Here is a 26,054-nt window from a genome sequence, read left to right as displayed (position 1 = left end):
GGTTCCACTGCATGTACATAACTACAATGTTAATATTAGAAAGCATGCATAATTAATATGTATACTGTATAACATTCATTTCAATTGCGTACCCTATTCCAGGAGAATCTGATGAAGGGATTGAACAAGAAAACACCGACAGCAACGCAAATGTACCACTGTATCCCGAAGCAACTGTAACTACCAAGGTCCTGTTGTTGTTATTGCTGTCTTTTGTAATTCGTCACAAGTTAAGCAAGGAAGCCACTAATGACTTGCTTTACATTGTTAATCTCGTGTGCCCAAAGCCGAAACTGTTCTCTTCTCTACAATTTCCTACTACCTTTCACTACTATTGTCCTACTTGCATCGTTTCCATCAACTATCCGGCAATAAAAGTCTGTGAAATATGTAACATGGCATTCAGCTCAGCAAAGTTACCTAATTATTTTGTTCATTTATCAATATCTGATCGAATTAAACAATTATTTACAAAGGAGACATTCACAAGTAACATTCTGTATAGATTTAAACGTACAAAATCCAATCCGGATAATTACGAGGACATCTATGATGGCTTACTGTACAGAAAGCTGATGGCCCCTGGAGCTTTACTAAGCAATCCAAGTAATCTTTCACTTACTTGGAATGTAGACGGAGTTCCAATATTTAAATTGTCAAAATTTAGTCTTTGGCCATTATACTTTGTTATCAACGAGCTGCCTTTCAAGTTACGCCATGTAATGGAAAATGTAATACTGGCTGGTCTATGGTTTGGAGAGCTAAAACCAAACATGAGTATCTTCCTAAAACCAGTTTTCAACGAACTGATGAAATTAGAGCAACATGGAATTGAAGTTAAGAGCCAATTGTATATTTATCCATTTATATCTAAAGTTGTTGTTTTAGCAGGAACGTGTGATCTTCCAGCTAAATGTTTGGTGTTAAACTCGATTCAATTTAATGGAAAGTTTGGCTGTCTAAAGTGTTTACAACCTGGGGTCACTTTTCACATCGCTGCAAGGAGACACACACATGTTTATCCATTCTGCTGTAATGATCCAAATGGACCAAAACATAGTAAAAGGCAGCACCACTTAGATGCAAGAAATGCTATGTCAAATGGATCTATCACTAATGGAATCAAGGGACCTTCTTGGTTAATGCTTTTGCAGAATTACAATGTAGTGGATAGTACTGCCATAGATTATATGCATTGTGTGCTGCTTGGTATCACAAAGCTTTTACTGTCTCTATGATTTGGTTCAGAACATTCCAGAGAACAGTATTACATTGGAAGGTGTGTGGGCACACTTGATCAGCGTCTACTGGAAATTCAACCACCATCATGCATTACCCGTAAATCCTGTTCAATATCCAAGCACATGAAATATTTTAAAGCTTCAGAGTATAGAGCTTTTTTATTGTACTATTCTTTACCAGCTTTAGCTGGGTTGTTGCCACAAAAATATTGGGACCATCATGCACTACTGGTAATTGCAATTTACTGGTTGTTGCAGCAGTCCATATCATCTCATCAGGTAGAAGTTTGTCAAATGATGTTAAATCAGTACTGCTACCAGTTCTCTTCCTTGTATAGTGAGCGATACATGACAGCAAATTTACACTTGTTGCTTCATCTCCCAGACACTGTCAAGCTATTAGGCCCATTATGGGTATATTCTTGCTTTCAATTTGAAGGTCAAAATGGGTTACTCAAGAGTATGATTAATGGTACTCGCCAGGTTGATAAACAAATAATATCTACATATTCATACATTCGGAACCTTCCATTAGTTGCAAACAGTTTCACAGAAAGATCTTGTGAACAGTACCTAGAAGCTTTTAAGCACCTTTATTTCAAAAACAGCATGCCACAACACAATTATCTAAAGGTTAATGATGACGTATACATGATTGGGAAGCCAAATGTCTCAATTGCGGATACAGAAATGCTAGCTTTGTCAAATCCACAGTTGTTCATGGAAAGATGGCAAACAGTAACGCAATAATTCAGCAATTGCATATTACAGTGAAAATCATGGAACTATTGAGTATGGTATAGCTCAAGGATTCTTTCTTGAAAGTGGTTCCATAGTGTATATCACCATCAAGAAATTACGAAAGCATGACACTGTTTCATTAAAAATGCAGAGCCATCCCCACTGGGAAGTTCCTCATATTGGTGTTTGCGTACCACCTTCTTCATCCTGTCCAACTATAGCCATTCCTCTCAGTTGTGTACGGAGCTCATGTGTGTGCATTTCTTTTAGTGACATTAAAGAATGTATTTATTTAGCTATAACTGTAAACCTGTATGAAAAAGATTAAGATATACATACTTATTGTACCTATATATATATATACGTACTGATGTACATGATTTTGCATAATATATATCTTCTGTATATAGCTACAATAATACAATGCTCTCAAATCGTAGCAATTCGCACACATGCATTTCAAACATACATAGTATACAACATCTACTTATAAACAGACTGTAGGAGTAGGTTCGATCCCTACAGACCTTCAGCATTTGCACTGTAAATTTAAAAAAAAGCTATTTCATATGCATAATTTAATAGCAACTATATAGTTGCTATTGTTGTGCACGTAAAATGCTTGTATGCAAAATGATACCATAAGTAACCATTTAGTTGCTATTGTTGTGCATGCAAAATGCTACCATAATTTTCCATACATGCATTTTATGTGCACAAAAATAGCAACTAAATGCTTGCTTATGCTATTATTTTGCATACAAGCATTTTACGTGCACAACAATAGCAATTAAATGCTTGCTTATGCTGTCATTTTGCATACATGCATTTTATGTGCACAAAAATAGCAACTAAATGCTTGCTTGTGCAATCATTTTACATACAAGCATTTTACGTGCACAACAATAGCATCTAAATACTTGCTTATGCTATCATTTTGCATACATGTGTTTCAGTAGCAATTCAACCACAGAGCAATTGGCTCACTACTTGTAAGCATTTAGAAAACATGCTGAATACATGCAACACTGTGCTTTCAAATTACTCTTGATTTGCACTTTAAATCAAGCCACGCTCACATGCAGCTTGTGAGTTGCATGTGAACTGCTAGCAAAATTTTCATAACGGTTACCATTGCTGTTTTATTATACCACATTACTTATCTTTAGTATTTTGAAGTGAAATTAACACCGATTCTTTCTCATTGTCATAGCACAACTGCACAAAACACAGGATCATGATTGAAATGCCACAACTGTTTGTTTCAGCGCCTATCACATGCAGTTTGATGTATCAACAGTAGACACAAGATATTGTATCGTGGGTGCTTGTAATCAAAGAGGTCACCCAACAATGGAAGATACTGTTAAAGGTGAAATAAACGCTAGAGAGCAAGCCTGCTTCTTAGCCATTTTTGATAGCCATGGCAGGAGAAAACCGCCGAATATGCTCGTGACCATCTTTGGGACAATATTAAGTCCATACATGGATACAAAAGTAGCGAACCAGAAGATATTTTGTAAGGCATCAAGACTGGATTTGTTCAAACTCATGATGGAATGCGTAAGGTTGTAAGTAACTGGATTTCAAAATATGAAGGATATCCCAGTACATCTGGAACTACAACTTCGTGTGTTATACTTCGAAGTTTAGACAGCAAGTTGATATATATTGCTAATGTCGGTGACTCCCAAGTAGTAATGGACAAAGCAAGCTGTGATGAGACCAAACGAACAGCAGAGGTGATAACTAAAAACCACAAACCAGAAGACATGGAGGAGGCTAGACGCATTGAAGCATTGGGAGGGACCTTGGTAAAGCAAAAAAGTGGCACCACAAGAGTTGTATGGAAACGACAGACAGACCCACAAGGTTGTAGCAGTACATGTAAAAAACCTTGCATTGAAAGCATCCCAGTTTCAACCAAATTAACATTAAAAACATGTGTTAATATAGCAGGTTTCTCTGTATCAATAAATGAATAACACAGAAATGTTGTCAGCAATGCATTTCTTTTCATTCCATTTGTTCAGAGCTTTCTTAATCAACATATTCATGGCTGATGTTTATTTCAATGCCCTTGGTAATCTCATCCACTACTGCTTGTGAATTCATTACATCCCACAGCCCATCACTGGCAATGACCAAAAACTTAACTTTGTCATCTGAGTATTGCATGTGTACATCGGGGATTGGTGAAATGAGATAATCATTAGTTTCAGTGATGTTCCATAAATCACCAATATTTTTTCGAGGAATGGCCTAAAATTTATTTAACTCATCAAAAATATGCATATTATTACATGCAAACTCCAAAGTCAAACTACCAAAGCAGCTATCAAATCGTCACCCAGCACCTTTGTATGCTCTAAAATTAATTATCGCGTTGCTGGTGTTTAATACTTTTATAGTTGCTTCACAACCATCTGCAAAAGCCAAAGTGATAATTTTAACAGTGAGGCTAAGAGGTGATTATTGCTGCCTCAAAAATAACGAGAATATGCTTTCCCAACTTAGTCTGTCTGTCTGTTTGCTCTCCCAACTTAGTCCCTTTGCCAGCTCCTGGATCCGCCCTTGATATAACCCCCATACAAATATTATAAATCTTGATTTCACCTACAATTGTAGCATCATCTTCATCTGTATCTCTACCAGAGCTATCAAGAGAGGCAGAAAGTTGAGAACTACCATCAGAACTTTTCATATCTAAAGAATGTAATTATGTAAATACCGTCGAAGAACAGGATACATACCTTCATTGGAATCTAGCAAATCTTTGTCCCTCAGTAGTAATGAATTTCTTATCACTGGGTTGCATCTATATTTGTGCAGTGAACAAGTATATGCTGAGTGAAGAACCATTTCAAGGTTTTCTGCATTGTTTTCATCAGATGATGACAGTGACTCAGGTTCACTAGTAGTAATTTCATAAAAACTTTCTTCACCAGAGCTTTCTGCATATTCATCGTCTTCTTTACCATCATCCTCAATTTCTTCAAGTAAATCGCCATAGGTTGCTTTCTTTCCTTCTGGGTTGCCTTCACGTTCATAACTTTCTGCCAGCAAGCTTTGGTTTTGCACTTTTTAGCATTTACAAATTAGCTATATGATAATAGTTACTGAATGTAAATATTGTATTCCAGTACTGAGATATGTGATGTTGAGTGATGGGGTATAGTTAGTGTCTAGATGCTCTGTTTTTACAGGCAGATCACATTAGGTCTGATAAAATATACCTTGGTGACAGTTTAGATTGCATCCCACAATTGGGAAAGATTGCACCCCACAATTGGGAAAGATTGCACTCCACAATTGGGAAAGATTGCACCCCACAATTGGGAAAGATTGCACCCCACAATTTAAAGGGACAGACACCAAGCCATACAAGTGCTACAGCAGATTTCGTTTCTGTTTAAAAATTGCGTCCGCTACTTCTTGCGCATGCATGCCAGGGCAATGGCGGACTCTAAAGTGCAACACGGTGAAGAACAGCCACACTTGAACCAGACTGTTATAATTAAGCCATTACATACTACTTCCTACAACAACAGTTCAGGTAAGAAGTCAAATGGTTAATGTGTTTTAATTAGAATATTCCATGTTTTAGAACACACTCGGCACTGGATCAATTCAGAGTGCTACTGTGCCTAATTATACGGCATCAATTTTCCCCTATGTGTACTCACTGATGGTGATACCAAAGAAGAAACAAGATTACGTGGTTCATAAAGTTCATGGAGTGAGTGGTACCTTTAAAACCCTTAAAGAGTTGGCCAACAACGTGTTTAAAGATATTTCACCTACTGCATATGGGTATATTGAGCCAGGTCATGGGACAAAAGGTAAAAAACGTTGGATTACATGTGAAGCAGATCTCAAGGAAATGTATGTGGCCTATGGAGGAAAGAAAGAAGTTTTGTTATGGTGTACAACTGATGATAAGTGTTCTTGTGTGCCGGATAAGGTAGGTACACCCTGTAAGCATCCTAAAGGGGGACATTATAGTCACATTGACAAAATGGCGGCTATTGAAGAAATAGAAGAAAAGTTAAGAAAAAAACACAAAGGGGTCTATACAGAGGAATAAATCAGGTGTTGGGCACACTTGATTCAAATGAAGAAACATAGTTCATATGACTGTGCACCTGATAAACCCTTTTGGAAGACGAAAGCTAACAAAGTCAAATGACACTGCAATTTCGAATGTGTGCAATTTGAGTAGTCGTTTTAGACCAGTTAGTGGCCAATGTTTAGGATGCATGTTCACAACCGCACTGTGATCAATGCATCAACAGGAATTTGGACTAGTTAATACAGTGTAATGCACAAATTTTGTCTCAGGCTACAGTTGCCAAAATCCTAATAGAACACCCACCAGATCACCACCTTAGAAAGCTTCCCAACTACAAAAGTTAATTTGGAAGAAGTATAGGTCCAATAGTAAATAAGGAGTCAAAGGCACTGATAAAGATACCTTTTAAAATATGCCATTTTGTTCATCTTACTCATCTTACTATCATATTCTGTATTGTTATTTGTGTACTATGTTGTCAGATGTAAGGTAATGTCATTACGTAGTATATTGAGGTCAGTATGTATGCTATATACTTGGAAGTCACACACATCATCACTTAATTAACCAGTTGATATATTTGTTTTGTAGAATGACAGAATCAATGGTGTGAATTGATGAACAAATTGTGTATTGTTAATTGTGTACTATATTGTCAGTTGTAAAGAAATGTCATTATGATGTATTGTGTGGATGTAGTTAGTTACATATTTATTATTTATTTGCAGAATATTATAGCTATTAGAATGTGTGTGTATGTATGTACAGAGGAGGATGGACATGATATAAGCACCACTCGGAAACATTTCCTTAATTTGCATATTTAGAGCTTATAAGAGATGATTCATCATCTAGTAAATCTGTGAGCAACATGACCATTAGATAATTCAACAACTTAGCTAGGGGTACTCTAACCCATGGAAAACAGCAATCTCGCTGTGGCATCACATAATATTATGCTGTTAATTACAAGTACCTTCCAAACACTAGAAGGTATGTAAATAGACAAGTGTATTATTTTGTGTACAAATATTTGTCTCTTTAACGCAATAGGGTGATTTCCAGAATATTTATGAACATCTTTGAGTGGTTCCAGCCGGGTCCACCGCCGCCTCATCACTAATGGGCAGCAGTCTATCAGCAATAGGCCACCTGGCACATTGGCTGATGCTGTGCTACTTCTGAAACTGGGCACCCAGTAAATACATCCATACATCTGAATAATCAACTCATCAAGGTGTCCTGAATATCATAAGTGTCCTCATTTTCCAGTTCAGTTTATGTACTAAGGGAGAAAACCATCCGGCATGAATTAAAAATGCACCGGCAACAACAACACTTACATAAACATGTGAGTCCTCGGTTAACATGCAACCACAAACAGGACCATGTTGTGGGCACCATAAGGGAGAGAAATAAAGATAAAAGCAGACAAAATAAAACAAGTTGATGTTGTGCTACTTCTAAAAACCAGGCGCCATGCATCTAGATAACTCACAAACTTCAATTAAATTCAGTGAAGTTTGTGAGTCATCTATATAAATACTTCATTATTGACCAATGTATATATCTTATAAATACTCAAGTTATTGAAATAAATATTTCATTTTTTGAGTCATTTTATTAATTTTTGAGTCACTGTGTTTCATATTTCAGTGGGTGTGATGGGTGAGCCCTATTGAAAATTTTTACCAAGATATTACAAAAAGTGTCGATTTTCCCAATATCTCTGTACAGATGATTTTGAGATAAAAACAGCCAATCACAAGTATACTACATACTGGATTACTCGGGCTACATAATGTCTTACTTATTTCTCAGTGAAGCCATACTTCTTTGGAACTGTATGGTATTGCCTGCGTAAGGGAAGCAGTAAAACCCGGAATACGGAATAACAGAACTGCAGAATAAACGAAAATACATTCTTAACATTTTACTCAGTATCATTTATACCCTCTACTGCAATTTTACAATACTCACCTCATAGCAATTCCACCGAGAGTGCAATTGCAATGGCAGATCCTCAGGGCAACCTTTAAATAGAATAGGTGAGCACAAAACTAACCACTAAGCTAAACTACTTTCTAGTACATTTTACTACACAATCACTACAACACTATAAGTTCTAAACATTTAGACCTAAACATTTACACCCCAGAATAAATAAATCTCCACAGGCCTGCCACAACACTTAAACATTTACTCATTACCAGTTTACAAATACAGTCCTGTCTAAATGTAACACAGCTCTGTTTCATGGAATTAAATCAAGTTGGCCTGCTAACATACAAAACACTTATCTTATGAGAGCCACAAAATGTAATTATATAGATATCATCATGCTGGGTTCACCATGTGAAGACGGATATATCTGCATTACATTCCACACAGCTAAATTCACCTTCAATGACAGCAAGAGTACCCTTTGCAGAGTAGAATAGACAATACGTTAATAGTTATAAGTTGTTGTGATTTTCAACTATTAATTTCTTTTACAATAATTATCTACGTAACTTCTGAACATGCCACAAAATGCAACTCTCACGCATCACGTACAGACGCATGCATCAAACAACTGCTGTCTCGCACATTGTTTTCCATCTCACACGTTGCAATTACTAAAAAAATAAGCTTACACGAAATTTAATTTTGCTTCAGATCCTTGTCTAATGGCCAAAAATGGAGAGCTATAACTGAAAATAGCCAAAAAAGTGGCAAATTTTGCTATTTTTACAGGAAATTTTCTACTAAGAGGAGACCTTACTCATAAGTAGGCAAATCTCACTCATTTTAACCTCCAAGTGTACTTTACTGCAGGTTGTGGTCCATCATGCAAATACATATTATTATGTGTGATGCTAGCTCTACTCAATATATCATTGCCCGCTATAGCCATGCAACATACCTAGTACTGTGTTGAATGGAACCACCGTGAATTACACACACTTGAAAACTTTTTTGACTATCTATATGCTTTACTGCCAACAGCATCCAGAATTTCTGTCACACTTGGGCAATAGTAAGACTAACCATTCCTTGGAAAATATGTAAAATCACTCTTATTGAAGGAAGCAGTGAATTTCCTAGAGCTGCTAATGGAAAACTAAATTGTTGAGGGACTGAATAAAGTACACTTTCGTGTTTAATTGCACATGTATGGAAATAGGTGATGTACCTGCATATTGTCCAAACAAGAATTCAGTGAGCCACTGGCTATCAGACATCCAGGTCATGTAATATGAGCTACTGTGGCTCTGAATTCCGCCAGCAAGCCAGAACAGAATTGCTTGACATTTATTTATGTGACTTTCATCATGAACAGTCATGGGAACAATGGACTAAGTCATAAGCTCAGGGATTCTAAAGACCATCTTCTGTAATTTCAGAGCTGTGCTAATGCTCCACTTTTTGCTGATCCTAGCAGCAAGCACAAGAATTTTAGTAGTCTATGTTTAGAAATCTAAAAATAAAATAATAGTTTGATAAAGAGTGGCTACAAATAGATAAGGTGTGCATGTGTGTGCGTTGGCATTTGATTTAGCAGCATTAACTTCCTCTGGTAGTAACTGGGGAAACAAATAAGTTGGGGTGCCCAACCTGTGAGACATGCTAGCTAGTTGTTGTACTGTGGAGCATTTTGCCGACTTTTAATATCTGAGTGGTTCACAGTTGTCCTATAGTAGGGTTGACTGTATGCTGTATTGCTCTGAGTTTAGCAGTGCATGCATACATCTTTTTGTACCAGTTAATTGATACTGCATTTACTAGTTATACATTGTAGTTATGTACAGATATGTATTTTTAGAGATGGGCTTGAACATATCATGATGACAAATATCATGCTGCTGTTGATACCAACAATGGAATAGAAGCTATGAATAAACCTTTTGGAATTTCTACTGGAGATATTTCAGATACTAAAAGCAAAACTTCGCAATGTCAGGATTTACCGATTGTATGTACAATGATCGTGTACTTGAATATTTAAGAGGAAGACCTAGGGTTGTAATTCTACACTGCCTGTCAAGAATTACAGTTACTATAGCCATCAAAATTTAGAAAGAAATCATTAAAGGAAACCAGCATACAAAAAGAAAAAGTGACGATCTCAAATGGTAGTGGCTTCCTGTGAAGAAGCAGCCTGTAAAATAGTAACAATTTCACATTAATCATCTCTTTGTATGCACACACTATTACTTATTGTAGCTTATTAGTATACATTGTCAAATGTTTCCAGTTCTGTTGCTACTTTTTTATATGTTATCATTAGGTTGTATTGATATATCTCTGTCTCTTCATTTTGTACTAGTTAATCAACTTTCTTTGTAAGCTTGTATAGTTGACCTTTTGCTGAACTTAAATATAATACCTTGTACCTGTGTGCAAAATTTAGTCCACAATTGAGTGTGCTAAACTGAGTTCTGAAGCGATTGATAGCTAGAACCATTTGGCTTGTGACAGGACTGAACATGCTGGCATATACCCTGTAAGCATGTGTTTGCAATACTTACCCACACATAATTGCACTGGTCCAGCAGTTGTTGTCAAAATAATACCTTGTGGTGATTTACAAGCAATAGCTAGGAATCTGCTAAGTATCTTTTTGTTGACTGTGTGGGAGAGTCTCATGAACAAAAATGGTGGCTCTCACAAATAAGGTTGTAATAATTTTACTGTTTGTGTGGACATCACAACTCTTTTTGTGGCTCTAGAAATGTTGGTAATCGGTTAAAACAGTAACCGTGTCTGCAGCTGCACACCTGTTTAGTGTTTAGTCAGTGTGTTAATCGGTGCACGTGTATGAGGTGGTAGCAGTAAATCTTATAATTACCATGATCATTTCAGTACTTCCCTCCTTGAAGAACAGCAGAGTTATTAAATGTGACACATCACTTAGAAACCATAAGTAGTAAAATGGTTTACAGATTTGTGAGAATGAAACCACCAGTGAGACACGTACATACATACTAGCTAAAGCCACTTTGTTCGTTAGAAAAATAAACCAATGTGTAAAGATGTATAGTAACAGTTCAGCATAGTTAACCAGACATCAACTCTCAAAGTCACACAATTCAGTGACCTTTACAAGAGTTGATACCCAGGACTATGTTAGTGACACATGTGACAGTGTTAGTCTATTGACTGTGGTGGGCTAGTTGTCACCCTCAAAATCACTCTGTGTGTGAATGACTCCGATGGTGAACACTAGGAACCATAGTCAAAGCTTTTGAATATATATATAGATGGTGTTGGTGAACTCCAAGGAGAAAGGGTTGTTTTATGCAATAGTGTTGTTCCAGTATACTTTTACTAATACTTACTTTGGGAAAAGTATAGCCCCTTTTCTGTTAGTATTACGTACTTTCTAAATGTAGCTTCTAGGACACTGTGTTGAAATCAACATCCACAGATCTATGATTCATCTGACACTGATCTATTTCGTGAAACAAAGCTAATAGTAAGTAGACAACATGAAATGAACATATGACATATCTTCCTATATTTTTCTTAAGCCCTGCCCTCCTCTGCACATGACTTCCAGCGGAAGTTTAGAAGGAGTGCCACCTGTATGTGTTTTTGTGTAGACTTGTATTTACAATATTCATGTGAGGAAAAACAAAATTCCCTTTTTCAAAAATAAGTCATAGTGCAACTTTACTGAGGCATATAGACAAACAATCTCATTATTCCATTCCAACTGAACTCGACACATGGGAACTCTACACACATATGTACACACTACACACATTGTGTGAGCATGAGACATAAATACTCACAAACAAACAAACAAAGGAACAGCATAGCCTTCGGCTACTGCTAGCATGGTCACACATCCAATAGCACCGACACGCCTACCCTCTAAACTTAGTTACTATTTGAATTGGTAATACATTCAATACCTATCAGTATGTGAAAAATTCAATAATTTTTCTCTCCTAAAGCTCTGCTGTGTTCATCAGAAGTCCAGCAGTCTATGGAGCTTTGAAAACCTTTGATATTCTTCAGTTGCTCGGAAGAAGAACTCTCCAGGAATACACTGGTTGCTTTCTGCATCACAGTGGTGCATCATGGAAAAGTATTTTTAAGCAAGTGGAGCAGTTTTAGCAGTATAAGTCAGCGTGCAAACTTCAGGAAAGCTAATGCCTATGGCTGATGGAGTGTTGATTTTATGACGAAGTAAAAGTCAAAATTTAGTCTTGCTATATAGGACATACAACCACTCAATACCAAATGCTTATATATTGTGTTGTACTAATATTATTTTTAAAAACTGTGAATAAGTAATCGTTCATTTCTGTAAACAAATATTGAACTGTTATTGAGCAAGTGATCAAGTAACATATAGCTTAGTTACTGTAAGTGTAATGTACGTAATGTAATGTATGTGCAGTTACCCTCAAACTAATTATTTAATAAATAAATAAAGAATTTGTTGCAAGGCCATTCAAGATTACATAAGCAGGTGATTATTTTGTGTACAATAAAATCATGTGTCTCAGTGGGTGAGAGAAAACGATTTTAAAAACTATCTACAGATTTTATTCTTGGCTGTAAAAAGAATAAACAAGCAGCTGGGGAGTAATTGGCAATACGAAACAACTTGCGTCTAGGTATCACAACCAGGCGGCTTATACCAGTGATGGTGTTGCCATAAAGTATATTACAATGTATCACTTTTGTTGCAGTGATAGACAGCCCATGGGCCAGGCTTACAATTGTCATACAAGGACAGATATTGGTGACTGGGTTATGTTTTCTCATGTGCCACATCACAATTAAATTTCACAACCTCAACAAAAATATAATAACAGTTCTGGCTTGACTTATCATTATGGTAACTGTGTCATCTCATTGTTGTTTGTTCAGAGCTACTATTACTCTGGTGAAGGAAGTATTAAATTTGTGAAAAATACCAATTTGAAGCCACGTACACAAAACAGTTCTTACATTTCTCCTTTAACGCATCCGATACCTGCCCGTCTATGTACCAGAATTCTGGCAGGTGAATATTTAGATTTTAACAGCTTGCTCGCCTATGCCATGTTCTCCACACATGATCCCCAGCCACATACACAGACTTTCACTACCCCCCAAAGTGGCGAAGTCCAATTTGCATCAACACCTACTCAGACTAAAAAAATAAATTCATTTGCCCTGTGGATGGAAAATTGGAACGTTTATGCTACCATTCTTTCGGCTAAGCCATCACAGGCATTCGAGTGTTTTGGCTATCAGCACATCATCACTTCACTGAATCTTTCCCTCCCCTTGAATGCTTGGATGACATATGACAAAGTTTCACACTCTTGCACCCAGCCACCTCTCCCTACGCTGGGAATGGGATACACGCCACCTGGACACATAGATAGACTGCATACCTATGCCTAAAGCCCAACCAAAACGATGGCCTTGCCCACACTGTGACAGCATGTACCATTTTCCAGAACACTGTTCCTTTCGAATTAGTACATCTTCAAAACCTCATAATAGACAGCAACCCACCTTTGGAGCTGTTGCAAATGCACCCAGCTTCCCTCATACAGCCACCGCTAACACCCTGCACCAACAATCCTTGCCACTTATTTGTCAGGACTTCAACAACTCCCACGGCCCAACTGCACATTCCACCATGTGTGTGATGTGACATTGGCTATACCGGTACCCAGTTTGCATTTGCAGCACACAATGACTCTGAGCTGAGTCAACTTCACTAAGACTTCCAATGTTATGTAACACCTTGGTAAAAACTGCAGTTGGCCTAATAAGACATCCACTTGTACGCTTTCTAAATACTTGCATGAAACTGCGAACTATTGAAATTTGCTCAGAATTAAAACTATCCCTCCCTTCACAGCAAAAAATGCTTTCTCATAATCAGAGATAGTATGCTTATTAACAGTGAATGTGCTCTTAAGTGCAAACATAACTTCTCATTTTAAATGGTATAAGGTTTAAACAAGATTATGGACTTTCCAAAAATTTAGTATGTTATGTTTACCATAAGTTGAAACACCTAATTTAAGTTTTAAAATATGATTAACATAAGGAGTTGATAAGTATAAAAATAAGCTTTCATAGCCTTAGCTTTATAGAAGCTAGACTTGTTTGTGGAAAAGCTATTAGTATCTTATCTTAACATACATTCTAAAAATTAGAACAATTCATCTAAATGATAGTATAGAATGACTTATGCCTCAAATGTCTGTGAGACAATCCCATATGCACCCCTGTCCTCCACTCTTTGAAAGAGACTTTGCTAGCTATGTAGCACTGAGTATATTATCTGGGCCATCTCTCCCAATAAGCTTTAATATCTATTGTGAGATGTATTTAGACAAAAAAAGTACATGGCTAATTTGTCATTTTTGGGTGGCACTGCCCCATACAGCAATGAGTCCACCTATGGGATATAAACCATCCTACAGGGTGCCAACTTTTAAGGATGTCAATGATTCTTGTGATGTGCTTAGTATACTTTAATGCAATGTGAATGTCACTGAATTATTACGGCAAAACTTTAATATAAACCGAAACCCACAATGAAACCTAATGCTGCTTGTTATAGGTTTCTTATATATTTTGGTAACAGAATTTAGTAAGAACAGATGCAAGTACTGTAAGTTATTATCTCATACCAAAAATACTGTTAAATGTTCTTAACATTCCTGTAGTTACATGCATTCCAAAGTGTGATCAGATGGACACCCAGGGACATAAGGGGATGGGGACACATGACAAGAGACCAAGAGCACTGTACTAGAACAGAGGAGGGTGGACACGATATAAGCGCTACTAAAAACCATTACCGTTAATTGAATGTTTCTAATACCAAGACTAAAATGAAGTGATTAAAACTGTTTAGCAACAGCCACACTAATTTATCTTGTGCTTCTTGTGACAAACGGAAGAAAATGAGTACGAAGGTGTCTTATTTCCTGCTTGATTCTCCATGAGGACACGCTAGCGGCGTCCGCTTTCCTTTCTTTAATTCCATGGGAGCGAGCATAGGAGGCACATAATACCTTCTTCGACGATTTTTGGGCTCGAATACAAACTTATAAGATGTCTCTAGAGTGCAACGCATCGATTCCACCGACAAATTTACTGCACACGTGATCCTCTATAAATTCAAGAGCGATTTACGTGCCGGGAATAGCGGGGAAGACCGGCGAAATATACTAAACATCCAGCACACTTTCAATTGGTACTTATTTAAACTTCGCTGAAGGCTTAGTTATACTTTTAATACAAATGTATGCGTTCACGCGTGTTCACCCTCCTCTGCTACTAGAAATAAGTATACCGCTACTAATAATTAGAATTATTTATTATGCCAGATACCCTAAGAGCATTGCTCTTATTATATTAGCAGAATGTTTTGTACTAACTGGAATACGTACTTAAGGACGGTTGCAGCAATTAATACATTTTCTGGCAAAGCATTTAACATATTTCACTGTTAAACCATTGTTCGGCCAACTCTTTTAATGCAGAAGTTAAAAGCTACACTGTATCAATTTCCACCTCAAGTTCCTCTAGATTTAGATGTCTTTTTTTCTTAGATGGCATTGGATCTCTATTGATTGCTGATGACAGCTATAGATGATGGCTAAGTCGTTGACAGTCCAACAAAACAAGTAATTTGAATGCGAATACGAATGCGCGAATCTCAAACTTGTGTGTGCTGAGTTCCAGTATAGTCTCAGAGGATAGCAGTTTCATACACCCCAAGCAGGATTTATTACATAGGAGCAAATCCATGGCTGCAATAATCACAGCAGATATGCTCTGCTTGCATCAGGACGAACTGGGGATCTGGAAAAGGAGAAAAACTGATGGTTCTCAGAACCTTGAACCCGTCTTCGAGACTCTGTTAAATTTCAACTTTGAACTTATTTCAAAGTAATGCTGGGTAGAGCAAGAGGAAGTGGAGCTATATATCGGATAATCATTTCTGGAGAAGATGTCAAGTAAGCAAGCAGTCATACACAACATGTGTGCAATGTAGCTCAGTATCATGCCGCGTGGCTGTCAATGCCTGTACGTCGACATGGCCTGGCCACATAGCCAACTTTATAAATGCATCTATAATACTATTAGAGCAACACAATACATGGATATGTATGTAATACTGCAATTTAGCTAGCTGACTGATATGAGGTTTAGCTATACTGGCACACTCCTACAAGATTTTTTTCTGTGCATGATGAGTGTGATCTTGGTCACATGCATGCACGAGATCATTGACAATAGCTATATGTTGCATTTACTATATAATAATGTTTCTCTAAGCCAGTGTCACGACATTAGCTATGTATTGATGCAACAAGCAAGACCATTCTCAGCAAGAGGCAGGCCAGGCAGATCATTTTGTGCTTGAATTAGCCTACATATGCCTACTTTGTGATAACTAACACCTTTAAGTGCTAGAGAGCCAGTGTAGAAGTATTAAAATATCATGTGTTTGAAAAGCACATCAGAGGATATCAGACTCTTTGATATAATATTGTTTGTCCAGTGACTATAATGGCATGCATTTGCATGCATGGGCAGGTAGTTCATTATAGTTCAAACATGTGGATAAAATGGTGCAATATTATTAGCTATGGCAAAATTAGGCAGTGAAATTAGGAAATCAAAACATGTCTTAAAGCTATTATGTAAGTTTGTGAACCTGGATATGCCTTGGTACACTGCAAATGTTTAAATTGGAGACTCAGAGGTTACAGGCTATTAGGTTAACAAACGTTTTACACTTTTAAGTGACTGAATCCATGCACCAAAAATGCTGGGTTTTGTGTTAGATATAGTATAGTTAGCTTTAACACATAAATTATGATAAAGAGATGACATGGCTATAAAATCATCAACACCTAGCTATGTGAAAAAATGGTTAAAATTGTTTATAATAACAATGAACTAAACAAAATTATTCATCCAAATAGCTAGACAACTATACAATACCCCTTGGTCACCATGCTATACACGTAATGCATGATGTTTGTTAGCAAACTATTTAAGTTTCAACTGAGCCAGTCACATGAAGAATCGCATAAGTCCACAGCATATTAATCATCTTCAGTGGATGGAGAATCATCTACCACCTCTCCGCACTTTTAGGTTCAAGTATTAATGATTCAATAGACCCCTTAGTTTACATACTTATAATTATTGCACAGTAGATGACGCATATTTTATTGTTAAAACACACTTGGACCTGGAATATTGCTAAGCAAAAAATTGACCTGAAAAATGCTTTTAGACTGAGTCAGGCCAGAGGACTGGAACTTACTAGGAATACGCTGGCGTGGCAACTACTATGTTGACACTTGCTTGCCATTTGGCTTGTGCTCTGCTCCATCAATATTCAACCATCTAGCATCTGCAATCCATTGGATTTTGTAAAACAATTACAATGTCAATCATCTTCTCCATTACCTTGATGATTTTCTTACAGCAGGACCTGCAGGATCATCCGAAAGCCAACACAACTTGGACTCCGTGATCCAGGTTTGCAAATGTGGTTTGCAACCATATCTGCAACCTTATCAATGTCCCAATCAAGTCTGAAAAAGTAAAACCCACAACCCACATAACATACTCGATAGTCACCATGACCATGACTGCCAGCATCTCTGAAGAGCGCTTCCATCCTAGATGAGTTGCTTCAGAGCATCAAAAAACCGCAAACGCCAAGTGCTATCGCTCATAGGGAAATTATCATTTGTATGCAAAGTTGTCCCCGCTGAGCAGATCTTTCTTTGTCATCTAATTGATCTCAACATGTCAGTACAGCACCTGCACCACTGATTACCAATCACACTGGAAGCCCAGCAAGACCTGGTGGCTAGAATTCCTCCCCAGCTGGTCTGGCACTTCACTTATTCTGATACTCAGTGGACACCAAGTTCCAACATGGAACTCTTTAACAATGCGCCTGGAACAGAAGGATGGGGTGCCTTCTGGAATGGATGCTGGCTGCAGGCACGCTGGTCACAACCACAATCTACCATACCTATTGTATGGAAAGAACTTTATGCCATAGTCTGTGCTGTTAACTCCTGGGGACACCTCTGGACTAAACAGAAAATAATATTTCATTCCAGCCATGGTTGACATCTGGCGAAAAGGTTCAACACGTGACCCAGAGACCATCGCATTAGTGTGCATGCTGTACTTAAGAGCAGCATATCACCACATTAATGTTGTTGTTACCCATATCATTGGTATTAATCCTATTGCTGATGCCTTATCTTGTTTCCAGACCAGCAGATTCCAGAAACTGGCACCAGCAGCTCACAGGAATCAAGATCACATCCCTGCATGGCAGACCCCATCCTCCATTCAACCTTCCAACAATTTATTTACCTTGGGGTAGCCCAATTGACTTGTCTCACCTACCAACCAGGAATGACATCCTTTCTGAACTTCTGTACTATCTATCCCATTTACCAAAGCCACATACTTATATCTACATGCAACAATTTGGATTATTGAACTCTTTCAGAACAACAAGTTAGGGTCACCATCTAAATCTGTCCAAAGCCTTTGGGCAGACTTGGAGGTGCTGCAGAAAATGAGTAGAAATAACTGAAGTCTTAGTCTGACAGCAAATAGGGTTAGCAGAATTCATCATCTGTCATTAGAATGGGACATGCTGGAATAGTGCACCAGCTTGTCCTTTCAAATTGAGGATTACAGTCTAAGGAAAATTGGCAATAGACAAATCAAAGCCTTTTATTCTATTCTATGCTGCATGGTGTAGGAAATTTTCAAGTGTTTTCTGTATTTTAAACATTGCCTTATTCATTAGACACAAGAAATCTCTCAATGTCAAATTAGCAGAGGTGATAGGCAGATGTGCTGTTCCATTTAACCACAACAGACATGCACATACCAGAAGCCCAGCAAGTATGAAGATTTTGTAGCTGAGTTAATTTTTGCATGTAAGAGTGGTGATAACAAATCCAAAAAGTTGATACAAGTGGTAGTGCCTCACTTGGCTCACAAGCTAAGGAAGAGTAAACAATGGGAAAAGCCAAGTCATTGTCTTTTGAATTCAATTGAATCAATAAATTAGTTTCGAGTGAAGCAGATTTTGATGAAGTGTCTATTTCTGAAAATGTATTTGATACCTTAGTTTCAGCTCACCCGGACAATGCTATGAAAGACATTAGTGAAGAGCCAGAATTACTAGAAAATGGACATGTCTTGTAAGAGCCACATGAAGCTGTGCAGGGAAATACAATAGAAGCAGTTTGTAATTTAATATCCTATGTAAACATGGACATAATTGATCAGCACTCAGCTAATGTAAGCTTGCCTCTCAGGGATCTTCAGTCACACAAAGAGAAACCCTCAGAGGACAGAAGTAGATGATTCACTGTGGTGCTGTGTATCTCAAGCATAAAATTTGTCCTGATATGATCATATAACTAATTATACTGCTTAGAAAGGATCTGCAGAGCCCAAAGAACCAGGGATAATGCAAATGAGGAACTAGAGTCACTAGAGTTTTAAAGGAGTTGTAGAAGACTGGCATCTAAGGGTGGCATTAAGTTTGCATGCATGTGTAACAGTACAGGGTTGTATGTATCATATATAAAATTATGTTTATGCAAGCATGGAATAATCATTATGTGCTTTATTATATTTATGATAATTATTGGAAATGTTTAGGTGATTTGGAAGAGACTCTACAATACATCATCAGGGATAGACTGGAGCACTCTGTATTATTTTAGGAATTTACTACAACACAGGTCTGTAACTAAGAAGGTCAATAGTGACTCTACATCTTCGCAAGATCTTGTTCTTCTTGTACTGAAAGCATTTGTTTTGCATGCTGTAATGTCAGAATTTCAAATGTCATCTGTAGATCCACCTGGTGATGTATTTAAGAATTTCTCCACTGAAACTAAAGAACACCGTCATAGTTTGTTTGATGAAAAGATGACAGATATTGTGGATAAGCACTTCAATTTTGGCAAGCCAAAGAATGCAGAAAATGAGTAAAGATACTGTCAAATTACACGCAAAAGAAATATTTTCACTGAAACTTTTTCATGGAGTATTTTGATACAATTAGGGAAGGTGATGGCACAAGGATCTTATGTTATTTGCTGTTATTGTTTAAGGCTACCAATAAGACTAAATATTCAGTATAGAAGTCTTAGTTCACTAGAGAGGGAATTGGATACAGAAGCACACTGTAATGACTATGAAACAGTTATTGTTGAAGATGAAATATCTACACAGAATAATGGCATCAATGTTGGCATGATATCATTCATTGATATGAGCATGATGTATATGATGTATGTATAGAGACTGCATCATGCCTACAGACCATGGCTTTATATCACTGATGACTGCATATAATAGATGTGCAAACTATTAACATGGCATGCAGTCTAGTGGCCTGCTCCATTGTTAAGATTATTGTAGTCATTTGATTGGAAACAACGAAGTAGTATCACTGCATATCCATGCAGACCACATGTAGAGCTCAACCCTGGCTTAGTGGCCATTTGCACAAGTGATCAACTTTGCATAATCAGCCCCTGTATTTAGACCAAGAAGTTATGACAGTATAGGTGAAAGACATCCTAGGGTAGCATTATGTAGTTACATGCACCCCACGCACAAAAATATAATTGCATCATCACGTTGTATTCACACAGTTGAGGCATGCATTATGTAGTTACATGCACCCCACGCACAAAAATATAATTGTATCATCACGTTGTATTCACACAGTTGAGGCATGCATGTCTGTGTATTTCACTAACTATAACAATAATTTATAAATCATTTTTTATGAAGAGTCACTATTACATTAGCATATGTTGTATCCTTTTAGTGGAATGTGCTGGAGTATATGATAGAAAGTATACGAGTTCTATGATGATGGTAATAGTGGATGCACAACTGCCAAAAAGATTTGGGAAGATAGCTGTAAGGAGAGAAGTGGAAGCTGTGGTAATACAGATGTTACAAACATCAATTGGTACATGCTGTAAATGGGTAAAAAAGCATCCAGAAGATGCACAGAAATCGAAGGAGATAGCAAAAATACCAATTCATTACGAAGTGTACACAAACAAACTTGTGCGAGTGATTGTGGATGGAGCAGAGGTATTAGACTTTTATCTTGGAAAGCCTTACAGGAAATTGAGACACATTTACCATCAGCAAAGGCACCCAATTATATTTGCAAGTGTCTAATTGGATTCTGGAACCATTTCGAAATGAAAAGTTTGGCAGTCCTCCAGAAGTGGTGAAGAGTTTGTGGGCAAGTATAATGACCTGGAGGAGATGGAGAAGATATATTGAGATCACTGAAGGTATAACAGTCACTGACAACTTTATAAGTAGGGCCCACTATCTTACTCTTGAGCTAATGGCCCATGCAGGGATTCTACATCAACTGACTCTCTATTTATCCTTTCCAGACCTGGATGTTAAAGATTATAATCTTCGTAGGACTGGAAATAGGAACATTGAGGCCATTCACTCAATTTTTCGAGAAGGAGCAAGCAATTTGCCTATCACATCAGCAAATTTAACTTTTCAAGAATTTCTGTGTCGCACGAATAAGGTCATGCAGGTGACAGATGCTGAAAACATATTGCAAAAGATCCCAGCAACTCATTGCAGAGTAGCAAGAAGCGAAGACTAACATATGGTTCTTCAGCCAATGAATCATCACCATCTACTTCTTCACCAGTGTACCAGAAGCCAGGAACATACCAAGAATTCCTTAAATAGTTGATGTTAGCATGCAACGAAGGAGATAATGATTCTAAGCGTGTGATGGAAAATTAGTACCTGATTTGATGAAACGTCTTAACAACCACATGCGGCTACCTAACAACTGACACGTGGTTTTTAAGGCTTCTAATAGTAGCGGGAAATGTATTTTAACACGTGTTGAGTGATGGTGAAAGGATTACTGAACAGTCTAGAAAAGTGCAAGCTGCTAATGCTGTTAATGCAAGATGGACTAAACAGAGAGGTAAAGAGCAAAATAAGTATAACTTAGAACTAATAATTCTACACAGAAATAGCTGTACAACAAAGCACTGATACACCACAAGATGGTCCAGAGTCAGGTACAAAGTAAGTTACTAATGTACAGTATATAACATAAACCATTTATGTAGTACACCAAACTCCCAACTTGTAGTCTCAGTGGAAATCGAATAGTTTCCTTGGAGTTGTCAGGTCTGTATGTGAGAACAATCACAGAACATGCTGTGTCTTGTACATTACCACTGAATTTCTTGGGTGAGTCGTGTCCGTATGGTTTGGCATCAATACTAGTCAGTCACTGCCCTAAATGTAATGCCATATTTCGGTTTCATACTTCATACATGATAACTTATGGGACAACTAATCATCATGCAGTGAACTTTGGTGCTGTACTGGGACAAATTGCCACAGGAGGAAGAGCTGATCACTTGGAAGAACAAATGGCTTGTGTCCATATCCCTTCACTGAGTGGTCCATGCTTTATAGAAATGGAGGAGCTTATTGGTACAGCATTTGAAGATATGGTCAGTAAGGAGTTACTGGTAGCTGGACAAGTGGAAAAAGAACTGGCCATAGCAAACAACAGCTACCATGGCGGTGGTGATAATTGTGCACCAGCCATCACTGTAGTAGTAGATGCTGGTTGGAACAAGAGGAGCCACAGACACTCCTACAACGCCAACTCTGGTGTGGGGGTAATCTTTGGTGCAGCCACTACAAGGCTACTCTACATAGGAGTAAGGAACAAGTACTGCTTAATGTGTGCAGTTAGTAAAGGGAAAGACATACTGCACCAGAACGCAATTGCTACCGCAGCTGGTCTGGCAGCTCCTGTAGCATGGAGGCTAACATCAGGGTTTCTCCAATTGGAATCCATGCATAGTGTCAGATACTGTTGGATGATAAGAGATGGGGGCAGCTCTGTGTACAACAGTGTAGTAACCCGTTGCACAACCTATGGGAGAGATGTGGTGAAAGTAGAATGTGCAAACCATGCAGTGAAATGTTATCGCAATAGGTTGGAAGGTCTTTGCAATGACAAACCACAATATCGTGGGAAATTTGGCTTATCACCAGCGATGATGAAGCGTCTCACGCATGGAGCACGGCGTGCAATCAAACTGCACAGTAGAACTGGTGATGTCGGTGCTCTTCGCCATGATCTAAGAAATGGTCTTCGGCATTATTTTGGACTTCATGAAGAATGCAGCACTTCATTTTGTCATTATAAATCATTACCTGATAACACAACAGGTAATACAATTGTATAGTATATATAAAAAAGTTACTTGTTACTTTGTAGATACATCAGTACTCAGCAAGCTTCCACTGAACTTTCTGCATGATGTTGAAGCAGCTGGAGATCGGTCGGTGGTTAAGGCTAAGCAACTTATACAAAACAAGACCACTGACATCACAGAAAACTTCATGAGCATCTGATGCAAAATGGATGGGCATAAGTATTTCAACAGGATTCAGTTAGAATCTTTCCAGCACAGGTCAGTGGCTGCTGCACTTTGGATACAACATGGTCCAGGCTGGATAACAACTGCCCTTGGTCACTTTGGAATACATTTTGAGCTCACAGATGAATGTACTAGAAAGAGGAACAGGAGCACGAACTAGACAATGCAAGGAAAGTTCTCCTGAAATATAAGAAGCGTCAACTGACAGCCAAGTATGGTCAACAGACTGTCAATTCCTCACCAGACTTCACGTATTGTAATACACCAGCAGAGCAAAGACGAATTGACGAGGCTCTTTAGGGAATTCTTAGGACATCTACAGGTAACCACAAAAAAAAGAGAGTCAATTATTATAGGATACAGTGCATGTGTAATGAAATCTGTGTTGTAACACTAGGTACTTACGATCATCTAACCTTTTGCTAATAAATCAATGTGCACGTGTAAACATATTGTACACATTCACACTGCTGATATTCCTATAGGTGTCTGCTGAGAGAAGAGAGGAGATCATTGCTGCTACAGTAGACCAGGGAGATGACCAATCAGGAGAATGGGTCTTGCAGCATTGAGGATGTGTGACTGCTTCCTGTTTTGGTGACATTGTCAAGCGAAGAGCAGCTGAGAACCAAGTGTCACCCAAATGCATCTGTGGAGAAGACAGGTTTTCATATAGATGTTGAGGTATGGTTATACGGAGACATGGAAAGCAATAGTGTAGTTCAATAATATGTGTATGCTTACCTTTAATTATCTTCACAGAAAAACTGGATGGTTGCATCACCAGATGGATTAGCGGTAGATCCCAGTAGCTGATGACCCCTATGGCCTAGTGGAGATAGTGTCCAGCTAGAGCCGAGTCAACTTTGATGTTAGATCTTGCCACTAAGAAGGAAGTTTGTTCCAGCTTTTTCCTCGACAAACACTTGTTACTGAAAAGAAACCATGCTTCACACTCAACAAGTAACAATGATTTTCTAAATCACTGCACTATTATTAGAATTCAACATCGAACAATAAAACAATAATATCATGTGAATGTCGCGTGCCTCTTCTCTGTATCCCTTTGCGGTTTCCTTACAAGCTGAGCTTTCACCGTAAAAATTTTCAAAAATACTGATCGGAAAGCACTCAAAATTACTGATCTGCTTGGGCAATGGCTCCTTAGAAGATCTACGTATCCAGAGAGTAAACTTCGTTGCCAGGACCAAGCATGCAGCCATTGAAGATCAAAATTTGCCGTAACTCCCTGGAGAAGAAACGTATTACAGTAAGTATACCTAGCTATGTTTAGCCTGTTGTACCCAATCGTTGTGAAAAGTTTTGCCACGATAGCATGGGGTTGCTGGAAGTAGTACCAGATCGTAGTGGCATTGCAATAATTGCTTATAATTCCTTTCAAATGCTACAAAATCCTTGTTTGTGCCATAGATCCTTTGTACCAGTAGTTAAATAGCCTTGGTATCGCCCGGGTTGCATTACCGTTCCTCTTTTGCTCTTGAATAGTGTTATTATGTTTTAATTATATGCGTGGGTTTATTGCCTTACCGCCACCTTAAGCAGGTGAAACAGTGGAATTATCCACGTCATTGTTTATCAATACCAGATGAAAATTTCAATCTAATATCACGTGAGCAAGATTTCAAAGGGGCAAAATCTCTTCAGAATATATTTGATGACATAATTTGCTTACACCTTGATAAGAATAACAGAACAGGGTCAGATACTGGTACATATTGTGAAGAAAAAGAAATCAGTGACTATGATAAAGTACATCTTTAGCTAATGGTCATGAGGAAACCTCTTGGCAATGTGACTCTGAGTCATGCAGTTACAGTTGTTGATTCTCACAGGCATACAGGTACCTCAGGCTATTCAGTTCTGATTCTACAGTGGTTAAGCTGCATACAAGCACCTCTTTTGTTTCTGAGTCTACACCAGTTGATTCTTGCCAGCATACAGATACCTTGTCAGTTTCTGAGCCATGTCTTATACACCGGAGGGGCATACTGGATTGTTAAGTGGGCTCAAAACACTTATAACTTGTATTAGCACAGAAAAGTAATTTCATAATGACAATAGTGTTGTAAGGTTTGATTGCAAAGAAGTTACAGCACTGACAAACTATCTACCATATCATGATGAAGCTGACATTTATCAGCGACTAGAAGAGCTTGACAGTGAGAATGTTCCTGTAGAATGTTCGGATGATGAAGACCATAATGATGATAATGACCCATACATAGTAGAAAAGGTGCTGCAAAAGAGGTTTCACCCACAAAGAAACCAGTATGAATTCTTAGTGTCATGGGTCAGCTACACGGACACTACATGGGAAAACTGCAGAAAACGTTCCCCTAGATAAGGTGTCCGAGTATGAATTAAGTTTGGGCCAAACTACATTGCATAGTGGCAGAATCAAGAAACCCACAACAAGGGAAGGTTACATGCAAACTTTCTAGACTCTTTGTGACTATTGTATTGCTAGAACTACAAATA

General features: G+C 37.9%; 1 protein-coding gene and 1 long non-coding RNA gene across 3 annotated transcripts in view; both read right to left on the bottom strand.

Moving 5' to 3' along the window:
* Positions 1-4,022: 4,022 nt before the first annotated feature.
* On the bottom strand, positions 4,023-5,241 carry LOC136244008 (protein phosphatase 1G-like). Its single transcript, XM_066035536.1, has 4 exons — positions 5,219-5,241; positions 4,736-5,049; positions 4,603-4,688; positions 4,023-4,244 (listed from the first exon to the last, which is right to left on the bottom strand). The coding sequence occupies exons 1-4, from the start codon at positions 5,239-5,241 to the stop codon at positions 4,023-4,025; spliced, it is 645 nt and encodes a 214-aa protein (XP_065891608.1).
* A 1,728-nt stretch (positions 5,242-6,969) lies between these two features.
* The window catches only part of LOC136244499 (uncharacterized), a 33,339-nt gene continuing 14,254 nt past the window's right edge, over positions 6,970-26,054 (bottom strand). Inside the window, exons 2-4 of one of the 2 annotated variants that reach the window (XR_010695353.1) lie at positions 8,035-8,087; positions 7,865-7,954; positions 6,970-7,339 (exon numbers count right to left, since the gene is read on the bottom strand). This is a non-coding gene — a long non-coding RNA (uncharacterized lncRNA). The other variant, XR_010695354.1, reaches the window with a different exon arrangement.

The sequence above is a fragment of the Dysidea avara genome, chromosome 14 (genome assembly GCF_963678975.1).
Source record: "Dysidea avara chromosome 14, odDysAvar1.4, whole genome shotgun sequence".
NCBI classification, from domain to species: Eukaryota; Metazoa; Porifera; class Demospongiae; order Dictyoceratida; family Dysideidae; genus Dysidea; species Dysidea avara.
The sequence above is the reverse complement of the archived record's forward strand: the minus strand, read 5'-3'. Positions and strand labels throughout refer to the sequence as shown.